General features: G+C 39.5%; 1 protein-coding gene across 4 annotated transcripts in view; it reads left to right on the top strand.

The window, feature by feature from the left end:
* Positions 1-4,210, top strand: part of LOC127430723 (lissencephaly-1 homolog B) — a 31,634-nt gene extending 27,424 nt beyond the window's left edge. For all 4 annotated transcript variants that reach the window (XM_051680721.1, XM_051680723.1, XM_051680722.1 and 1 more), the window contains 2 exons: positions 3,325-3,481; positions 3,822-4,210. In XM_051680721.1, coding sequence (XP_051536681.1) covers positions 3,325-3,481; positions 3,822-3,895 — 231 coding nt within the window. In that variant the 3' untranslated portion in view covers positions 3,896-4,210. The remainder of the gene's footprint in view (positions 1-3,324; positions 3,482-3,821) is intronic.
* The last annotated feature ends 7,458 nt before the right edge of the window (positions 4,211-11,668 follow it).

The following is an 11,668-nucleotide window of genomic DNA, read 5'->3' as shown; positions in this document are numbered from 1 at the left end:
TACACCACCTATCAGAAGCTAACTGTCTAAAGGCTTGATATCATTTTCTGGAATTTTCCAAGCTGCTTAAAGGCATAGTTAACTTAGTGTATGTAAACTTCTGACCCACTGGAATTGTGATATAGTCAATTACAAGTTAAACAATCTGTCTGTAAACAATTGTTGGAAAAATTTCTCATGTGTTGCACAAAGTAGATGTCTTAAACGACTTGCCAAAACTATAGTTTGCTAATATGAAATCTGTGGAGTTGTTAAAAAATGAGTTTTAATGATTTAAAACTAAGTGTATGTAAACTTCTGACTTCAACTGTATATACACTCACCGGCCACTTTATTAGGTACACATGTAAACTCAGCAAAAAAAGAAACGTCCTCTCACTTTCAACTGCTTTTATTTTCAATAAACTTAACATGTGTAAATATTTGTATGAACATCAAAAGATTCAACAACTAAGACATAAACGGCCACTTTATTAGGTACACATGTAAACTCAGCAAAAAAGAAACGTCCTCTCGATTTCAACTGCTTTTTTTTTTTCAACAAACTTATAACATGTATTTATTTAACATGTGTAAATATTTGTATGAACATCAAAAGATTCAACAACTAAGACTTAAACTGAACAAGTTTCAGAGACATGTGACTAACAGAAATGGAATAATGTGTCCTTGAACAAAGGGGGGTGTCAAAATCAAAAGTAACAGTCAGTACCTGGTGTGGCCACCAGCTGCATTAAGTACTGCAGTGCATCTCCTCCTCATGGACTGCACCAGAGTTGCCAGTTCTTGCTGTGAGATGTTACCCTACTCTTCCACCAAGGCACTTGCATGTTCCCGGACATTTCTGGGGGGAATGGCCCTAGCCCTCACCATCCAATCCAACAGGTCCCAGACGTGCTCAATGTGATTGAGATCCGGGCTCTTCGCTGGCCATGGCAGAACACCTGACATTCCTGTCTTGCAGGAAATCATGCAAAGAATGAGCAGTATGGCTGGTGGCATTGTCATGCTGGAGGGTCATGTCAGGATGAGCCTGCAGAAAGGGTACCACATGAGGGAGGAGGATGTCTTCCCTGTAACGCACAGCATTGAGATTGCCTGCAATGACAATAAGCTCAGTCTGATGATGCTGTGACACACTGCCCCAGACCATGACGGACCCTCCACCTCCAAATCAATCTCACTCCAGAGTACAGGCCTCGGTGTAATGCTCATTCCTTCAACGATAAATGCGAGTCCAACCATCACCCCTGGTGAGACAAAACCGTGACTCGTCAGTGAAGAGCACTTTTTGCCAGTCCTGTCTGGTCCAGCAAAGGTGGGTTTGTGCCCATAGGCACAAGTTAAGTTGTTGCCAGTGATGTCTGGTAAGGACCTGCCTTTCAACAGGCCTACAAGCCCTCAGTCCAGCCTCTCTCAGCCTATTGTGGACAGTCTGATCACTGATGGAGGGATTGTGTGTTCCTGGTGTAACTCGGGCAGTTGTTGTTGCCATCCTGTACCTGTCCCGCAGGTGTGATATTCGGATGTACCAATCCTGTGTAGGTGTTGTTACACTTGGTCTGCCACTGCGAGGATGATCAGCTGTCCTTCCTGTCTCTCTGTAGCGCTGTCTTAGGTGTCACAGGGGCAGTGGTGGCTCAGCGGTTAAGGCTCTGTGTTACTGATCAGAAAGTCAGGGGTTCAAGCCCCAGTACTGCCAAGATGCCACTGTTGGGCCCTTGAGCAAGGCCCTTGACCCAATCTGCTCCAGGGGCGCCGTATCATGGCTGACCCTGCACTCTGACCCCAGCTTAGCTGGGATATGTGGAAAAAAAAAGAATTTCACTGAATATGTGCAAAGCAAGTATGTATAATGTGTGATAAATAAAATAAAATTAATTAAATTAAATTAAAAAACAGTACGGACATTGCAATTTATTGCCTTGGACACATCTGCAGTCCTCATGCCTCCATGCAGCATGCCTAAGGCATGTTCACGCAGATGAGCAGGGACCCTGGGCATCTTTCTTTTGGTGTTTTTCAGAGTCAGTAGAAAGGTTTATTTAGTGTCCTAAGTTTTTATAACTGTGACCTTAATTGCCTACCGTCTGTAAGCTGTTAGTGCCTTAACGACCGTTCCACAGGTGCATGTTCATTAATTGTTTATGGTTCATTGAACAAGTATGGAAAACATTGTTTAAACCCTTTAAAATAAAGATCTGTAAAGTTATTTGGATTTTTACTAAATTCTCTTTAAAATACAGTGTCCTGAAAAAGGGACGTTTCTTTTTTTGCTGAGTTTACATCTACTTATTCATGCAATTATCTAATCAGCCAATCACGTGGCAGCAGTGTAATGAAAAATATCATGCAGATATGGGTTAGGAGCTTCAGTTATTGTTCACATCAACCATCAGAATGGGGATTTCGACCATGGCATGATTGTTGGTGCCAGATGGGCTGGTTTGAATATTTCTATGACTGCTGATCTCCTGGGATTTTCACGCACAACAGTCTCTATAGTGTATAGAGAATGGTGCTAAAAACAAAAAACATCCAGTAAGCGGAAGTTCTGTGGACGAAAATGCCTAGTTGATGAGAGAGGTCAACTGAGAATGGCCAGACTGGTTCGAACTGACAGAAAGGCTACGGTAACTCCGATAACCCCTCTGTGCAATTGTGGTGAGCAGAATATCATCTCAGAATGCACAACACGTCGAACCTTGAGGCGGATGGGCTACAACAGCAGAAGACCACGTTGGTTTCCACTTCAGCCAAGAACAAAAAGCTGAGGCTGCAGTGGGCCTTCCATTAGTGTACCTCAGCAGAAATTGAGATTCATCAGACCAGGCTATGTTTTCTCATTTTTAACTGTCCAGTTTTGGTGCTCCTGACCCATATCTGCATGATTTTATACATTACACTGCTACCACACGATTGGCTGATTAGATAAATGCATGAATAAGAATATGTACAGGTGTACCTAATAAAGTGGCCAGTGAGTGTTTGGTGTGTGTATGTGTGTGTGTATGTATAATATTTTAATTCTATTGTTTATTTACTTTTTTTTTTTTTTTTTTTTTTTTTTGCAGTCCAATCAAATGAGTCAGGAACATGATGCTAAAATTTGTGGTTGAAATTACTTACTGCAGAAATAGGGGGCAGTATGCTATTCCGAACACAGCGTACATATCTTAACGACTATAACCGAAGTGACATTTCCTCTTTTATTTGATTGATGTACTACAAATAAAAAAATTATGAACTTTTATTCAGCACTATGTGCTTAACATTAAACCTTTCCTTAATCTTTCGGTCCATTGTTTCTCTCTGTTATTCTAGGTTGGCCATGATAACTGGGTGCGTGGAGTGCTGTTCCATCCGGGTGGGAGATTCGTTGTTAGCTGTGCGGATGATAAGACCCTACGGATCTGGGACTACAAGAACAAGCGCTGCATGAAGACCCTGAGTGCCCATGAACACTTTGTTACCTCTCTGGGTAAGCCAAGCAGTTATTGTTGCCTGCAATTGCACAACACTTAGGTAGGAACATGACTCATCTTGGCTGAAAATCACCTTGAAATATCTTTAGTTGAATTGAAATAGTGACTCATTGGCCAGCAGGTCGATTGTGACCTGCTGTTTCATTAAATGGTTTCAGAGTGCCTGTGCAGTGAAATTCCATTCTCTTTGATAATTATAACAGTGCACTAGACTAGGTCAACATTAGAGACTATCTACTATGAAAGTCTCATCACATTTTTCATTGATGCATGTTCTGTTCTAGACTGACATGCCTCATAAATCAGCTTCCTATGTCCTTCCTCTTTCCTCCACAGATTTCCACAAGACTTCTCCTTACGTGGTGACAGGAAGTGTAGATCAAACGGTTAAAGTGTGGGAATGTCGCTGATTGCCATAGGATCCGCCCCTCTCCCAACACCACTACTTTGGCCACTCCCACACCTGCCCTTCAGGATGCACTCATAACTATGATTACCACCTCATCCAGCTCTCTTCTAATAACTATTGTCCTTTTATGTAAATTACTCTGGATGTAAATTGAGCTTATTAAATGTTACACAAGACACTCACAAGGAGGGGAAAAAAAAGAAATAAGTAAAAAGTAATACAAGTATTCTTGCATGGTGAATCCAAAACATGTAAACTGTACATTTTTTGCTTCTCGTCATCTAAAAGTACCAAAAGAATAAAGAGCACAGGTGATGCTCCAGCCTCAAGCGTTTATGAGCAGAAGGCAGAATGATGCTGTTTGGGGAATTCAGAATACAGGGAACTCAAAACAATTTCAGTTCTGTCAGTTCAGGTATATTTTCTTTTGACATCTGTCACAGTCAGCTTTACAGAAAGGAAAGATGAAAACAAAGCGACAAAAAATGCTCTCCATTTAATCCGAAGACCAACAGTTTAGTGCTAAATGTAATTTAACAACAAAAGTCTCACTGGTGCTTCGTTCTGCCACTTGAAAATCAGTCGTACGTAATAGGATTGTCTTAAGAATTTTAATTCACTTTATTTGGCATTTCTCATTCACAGCCCATCCAGCCCATCTTCATGAAGCCATTTTATAAAAAACAAAACAAACAAATATGTTTGTCAGATCAGTTTGGCCAGATTTGACCAAGATTTAAGCTACTAACTCAACATGATATCCCACAGAAAAGCCATGCAAAACAAGACCTTATGAAGGGGAATCACAAGGACATGAATCAGTAAAGTGCACTTGTCCCTGGAGGAGAGCGTTTCACGCAGGGTTTACATTTTGTTTGTTCTTTTTGTCTTTTTTTTTTTTTTTTGTATTTTATAGAAAATATAATTCTGACACCTCATCTCTGTTATAGAGGACTTTGATGCAATTTATTTACTGATAGAGGGCAATTGAAATGCCAGTTTGCTTCTGAACAAAAATACTTTTTGTGTATTCAACATTTTCAGGACTGCATATTGAATTAGTTAAATATAACAGGGACAAAGCACTTCACACAAATGCAGTTGCACCACACCCACTCTAAAATACCAAACAATGCTCCAGAACCACTTGGTTAGCAAAATGCAAACTTCCATATTTCCCAGCTTTCATACTTCTGACTCATGTTCCACCATTCTCAAAACTCCAGATGAGCGTTCACACGTTAATAGGTTTACATTTTTCCCTCTTTACAAAACACTCAAAAACCATTGCTTCATCATTCTGCTGCTTGTCTGCACCATCTGCTGTCTGTCCATTTGTGCGCACGTTTGTGAAGAGTTCTGGAGACTCTGTGGTACTGCTCAATGACCTTGTGCTGGATGAGCTGTCTAGTCAGCCTCTCATGAATCAGGGAGGTTTTTGGCATTTGCAGAGGAAGAAGCTCAAAGGGTGAAGCTCGCTATTCTGGACCTTTTTGACTAATTTTGGCATGGCTGTGTTTGATGACGAAACCTCCATGGTAGATCAATGTGCAATAACTATAGGCTGCTCTGTGTTAAATATTAAAAGGAGAGTTCAGCCAAAAACTGAAATTCTGTCATCATTTACTCACTCTCATGTTGGCGAGTAAATGATGACAAAATTATCATTTTTGGCTGAGCTGTCCCTTTAAGAAACGCGTATGTATTTACTATAAATGCAGTTATAGAAAAGTGGGCTCCTTTTATGTAGTGATAACATAAGTGGGGTGGACGAGCAAATATTGAATTTGATAAGTTCTCTACTGGCTAAGGCAACAATTAGCAACTTATAAGACTACATCAGTGGTGAGTAGTTTGCTGTGTTTGCTGGTCTGCAGCGTGCTGTTTTGAACAGTAGAGTCATGTACGCCCAACCACTGCCATCCCAAAGCTGTGTATGTAGGATATGTGGATGTGCGTGTGGACGCCACAGCTGTCTGTGTGCATATGGCGGGCTCTGACTCCAGCTGTTCGCTTTCTCTGCCTTGTTAATATATTGAGAATCCCCAATATCGAGGACGTCATTCTGCTTTTTGTGATCTCACTGTTGACACACATTCTCGTGCACTCACATAAATAAATAATTGTCCATCAGTATATCTTGATGTCATTGTTTGCAATATAATTAAAAAATAATAAAATATCTGTAAATATAAACCAGTCTATATGTTGTTTTATTTCCCTTTTATGGATGTGACCAAAAATACTGACACCTTTTTAAAAAAAAAAAAAAAAAGGAAATAAATTCTGAATCTTGGCTTATTACACAGAGAAATCAATGAAATATTTGAAATCTGGAATATTATTATTGCCATCCTAGATTTAACATTTGGAAGCACAGCCTTTGGATAATGTAACTGCAATTATATTGATTGTATATTTAAAATTGTATTATTTATTTTACCACTGTTAAAGTGATAGTTTGCCCAAAAATGAAAATTCTGACAGTCTGTCAAAATGGTGTTTTTCTGTGGGGGGTCAGACTGGCTGTCTCTTCCAGGTATTGCAGCCGGTATAGCTGTTAAATGGGACACTGTAGTATGGAAAATGCAGCAGTTTCACACCTCACCCAGAACTGTGACCCAAAAATCATTTATTTGATTCTCAAGCCTTGTCATTCAAATTATTCCTAAAACGAGGTGCCTCACCTGAATTGAAATTTTCATTCCATGATTGAATGTTTTTGTAAGTTTTATATAGTGTTGGTGTCATGTCTGTAATGATATTTAACAATGACTTTGCTTAACCTTGCACATCTGGTGATGACTCTATGGCTGAGAAACTAAAATAGGCTGCCACCAAAACCGCAGTTTCCATGGAAACAGTGGATGATGTAGCATGCTCGCACTGATGTTTCATTTTCTGTCCAGCTTCAGTTTTTGTTGGTTTGTCCATTGACGTTTTATCAGTCAATGAAATCATACTGTAATTCATCACAATAGTGATAAACAATACTTGCCTAGAATAAAAATGTCCATAAGTAGAAAAGAAAATCGTTTTTTAAAAACTGAGTGAACTTAAAGGAATAGTTCGCACAAAAAATGAAAATTCTCTCATCATTTACTCACCCTCATGCCATCCCAGAAATGTATGACTTACTTTCTTCTGATGAACACACAGATTTTTGGAAGAATATCTCAGCTCCGTAGGTCCATACAATGCAAGTGAATGGTGGCCAGAATTCACACAAAGGAAACATAAACCTTTTCCATAAGACACCAGTGGTTAAATCAGTATTTTTATAAGCAATATAATAGGTGTGGGTGAGAAACAAAACAAAATTTAAGTAATTTTTTTGCTATAAATCTCCACTTTTGACCGTCCCTGACCAGTAGATGCGATATGCACAAAGAATGTGAATTGCCAGTAAACAAAAGAAGAATGTGGAATTGCTAGTGGAGATTTATAGTAAAAAGCACTTAACTATTGATCTCATCCACTCCTATCATATCTCCTCTGAAGACATGGATTTAACCGCTGGAGTCTTATGGATTACTTTTATGCTGCCTTTATGTGCTTTTTGGAGCTTCAAAGTTTTGGTCACCATTCACTTGCATCATATGGACCTACAGAGCTGAGATATATTTCTAAAAATCTTTATTCGTTTTTTGCAGAAAAAAGGAAGTCATACACATCTGGGATGGCATGAGGGTGAGTAAATGATGAGAGAATTTTCATTTTTGGGTGAACGACCCTTGAAGAGTGGTATGGAAAAGAAATATAATCTTGTGCTTTTTGTTTGGCTGGAGCCTCATTACTATTTGCAAGATACATTGTGATGTGTGCCTGCTGAGAATATTGGGGACAGGACTGCTTCTCAATAATATATTTCAACCCACTACATCAGACATTTAGTCACCAGCTACTGCCTCCTATTGTCTGTATCCTGGCAACAATCATAGCATATTTGAGGAAGAGGTTATTCTCAGGAGACCAAGAGCAATAAGATGGCCACTGATACAGAAAGACATACAAGACGAGCATGCAAGCGTGCACAAAGACCCAGTCTTTTTCAATTGAATTGAAAAAGACAATCAATTCAATTTTACATTCCACTATTTATGTGGCATATTTTGTATTTATAGTTTTTATTCACAGTTGTGGTTTTTGAAATTTGTGAATGGTATATACAGTGAATAGTTTTGAAAGGCCACGTCCTCTAGTGGTGCATATGGGTGTAGATAATTCATGTGACGTGCAATATTTAAAGGTGCACTCAGTAATTTTTCCCTATTAAAATAGCTTTACTTCTAAAGAAAAAATGAAGTTGTAATTTTGAAACATGTATAAAATTATGAGCACTCACATGAGATGAAGTCTCCCATCATGTCAGTAACCTTATAAAAGCAGTTTTATTCTACATGGAGAGGGTCTCCACATGGGGGCAGCCATGTTAAGATCACATGACCAATCGAATACTACTCACTTAATCTCTGTAACCGTTACTGGATACTTTCATTTAGGGATTAAATTAGTCATGGCTGACAGTGAATAGGTGACTGAAAACTATTGAGTTTGAATGATGTTGTATCCACACCGCTATAATTCCTTGATATCATTGGCTACATCTTTGATTCAGACATCATCATCATCTTTCACCTTCACTATCTCCCTGATCAGATTTTTTAGTGTAGTTATTGAAGTCAAATTTATGGCTTCTCTTTCATTTTGTGTGTAGGAAAATATAACAAAATATTCATATAATGTTTATTTCTATTTCAAAGATGGCCAATGATCTTCTAAATAATTTCCATTCCCTCAACATTTCCCTTCTTACAGATTATTTTAATTGTGTTGTTGCCTTGTGTTGCCCTACTACAGTTTAAACTGATGACAGTATTAGGCTAAAAGCTGACAAGTTTTCAGCTTTTAGCCTACACCTCAAAAGGGAGTACTGCATAAAAATCAATAATGTTTTAATATTACAAAATTCCCCAACTATAACTAAAAAGACCATATCTATCTATCTATCTATCTATCTGTCTGTCTGTCTGTCTGTCTGTCTTTCTTAAATAGTAGAATTTTTTTCTTCCACTGTAAATCGAGATGATATTGTATGTAGCACACACATTCAATATAAATTAGTGGTGTTAAAGTTTCAATAAATGTATATTATCATTATTATTATCATTGCATCTGAGGTGAAGAGAAATGTCACAGAGGTCTTCGTCATAATCCCAGCCCAAAGGTTTATTTTAATTTCAGTACATACAGTAGTTATTAGTTTCATTACAGTTATTTTGACCTTTAATAAGTGATGGTGAGGGGGCTGTTGCAGGCTGTCTCTCTGTGCTGTATATGAAGTGTAGTTAATGTGTAGTATGTGCCATTTATTATGTGGGCAGCATGTGTGGGCATTTGTTGTTTGTGCCTTTGTGAAACAGGTGCATACACAGGCATGCTCTTAATATTGGCTGTATGTGTGTGCACACATTAAACACTTCAGAGCACAGTGCTGATTGGAGGAGATACTCTGACTATTTGCTAGTATTTGAAGGGTATCCCTTCAAATCAGCCAATCACAGTCTGTTACCATGCAAGGTCTCATTCATAGAGATGCTCAGCATGCCTGAACCACAATGCTGTTATATAGCACCACCAAAAATCTAATTGTCCTTTCTCCACAATACTGAATCTTAAAATCATGCAAAGTTCAATCAAATTGCTTTATATTTTGAAATAAACAGATTTTAGTGTGGGGTTTAAGTGAAAGCAAGGATTTCAGTGGGGTTTTACCACTTGGATTGCTACTGCCTAAATGCAGGATTCAGACCTAATACACTATATTGCCAAAAGTATTCGCTCATCTGCCTTTAGACGCATATGAACTTAAGTGACATCTCATTCTTAATCCATAGGGTTTAATATGACGTCGGCCCACCCTTTGCAGCTATAACAGCTTCAACTCTTCTGGGAAGGCTTTCCACAAGGTTTAGGAGTGTGTTTATGGGAATTTTTGACCATTCTTCCAGAAGCGCATTTGTGAGGTCAGACACTGATGTTGGACGAGAAGGCCTGGCTCGCAGTCTTCGCTCTAATTCATCCCAAAGGTGCTCTATCGGGTTGAGGTCAGGACTCTGTGCAGGCCAGTCAAGTTCTTCCACACCAAACTCGCTCATCCATGTCTTTATGGACCTTGCTTTGTGCACTGGTGCGCAGTCATGTTGGAACAGGAAGGGGCCATCCCCAAACTGTTCCCACAAAGTTGGGAGCATGGAATTGTCCAAAATCTCTTGGTATGCTGAAGCATTCAGAGTTCCTTTCACTGGAACTAAGGGGCCAAGCCCAGCTCCTGAAAAACAACCCCACACCATAATCCCCCCTCCACCAAACTTCACAATTGGCACAATGCAGTCAGACAAGTACCGTTCTCCTGGCAACGGCCAAACCCAGACTCGTCCATCAGATTGCCAGATGGAGAAGCGTGATTCATCACTCCAGAGAACGCGTCTCCACTGCTCTAGAGTCCAGTGGCAGCGTGCTTTACACCACTGCATCCGAAACTTTGCATTGCACTTGGTGATGTATGGCTTGGATGCAGCTGCTCGGCCATGGAAACCCATTCCATGAAGCTCTCTACGCACTGTTCTTGAGCTAATCTGAAGGCCACATGAACTTTGGAGGTCTGTAGTGATTGACTCTGCAGAAAGTTGCCGACCTCTGCGCACTATGCGCCTCAGCATCCGCTGACCCCGCTCTGTCATTTTACGTGGCCTACCACTTCGTGGCTGAGTTGCTGTCATTCCCAATCACTTCCACTTTGTTATAATACCACTGACAGTTGACTGTGGAATATTTATTAGCGAGGAAATTTCACGACTGGACTTGTTGCACAGGTGGCATCCTATCACAGTACCACGCTGGAATTCACTGAGCTCCTGAGAGCGGCCCATTCTTTCACAAATGTTTGTAGAAGCAGTCTGCATGCCTAGGTGCTTCATTTTATACACCTGTGGCCATGGAAGTGATTGGAACACCTGAATTCAATTATTTGGATGGGTGAGCGTATACATTTGGCAATATAGTGTATGTTACAAATTCACACTGTCTCATTCCATCAATGTCTATACAAACTCTGTTCATGTAAATTCATCATGCTGCAGTAATTTTATACATTAAGATATGTTTAAAAATGTATAGTTCAAGGTATTAAAACAGTTGAACATAAATCCTGAAGAAAAAAGAAAACAATCTGAAAAAAAGAAGACGGAAAGCAATTATTAAAAGTGGTTAAGTAAAAAAAGAAGTTTGTAAAATTGCAAAAAAATATATAATTTAAATAATTAGGCTTATTTAAATACAAAACAGCTTTCCAGACCTGAATTAGGTTTCAATTTCAGAAGGTTTTATCTCTTACTATCAGCAAAAACAAAACGTCCTTTGGTTTCGAGACGCTACCTCTTAAAATAACCATAAAACCATTCAGACATATTGTGGAAATCAAAATAACTTGCTCGTGTAGATCAAACACTGACGTCACTTATGAACGCGTCAGTAAACCGCGCGCCCTCAAGATTTGAACTTGTACTTTGTTATTCATGTCTGCCACATACAAAATACAGCGATACATGCATTCCCATTCTAGACAACAATTAGGTTACACGGAACTTTCGATTCACATAAACGCCATGGGCGTGGCCATTGGAATGCGCGTTGAGGATGATTGACAGCGAGGCAGGATCACGCTCGCGACATGTAAATGAGCCGCGCTCTCAGCCTTTAGCGGCTGCCCATG

Source organism: Myxocyprinus asiaticus, chromosome 40 (genome assembly GCF_019703515.2).
Source record: "Myxocyprinus asiaticus isolate MX2 ecotype Aquarium Trade chromosome 40, UBuf_Myxa_2, whole genome shotgun sequence".
NCBI lineage: Eukaryota > Metazoa > Chordata > Actinopteri > Cypriniformes > Catostomidae > Myxocyprinus > Myxocyprinus asiaticus.
The sequence above is the reverse complement of the archived record's forward strand: the minus strand, read 5'-3'. Positions and strand labels throughout refer to the sequence as shown.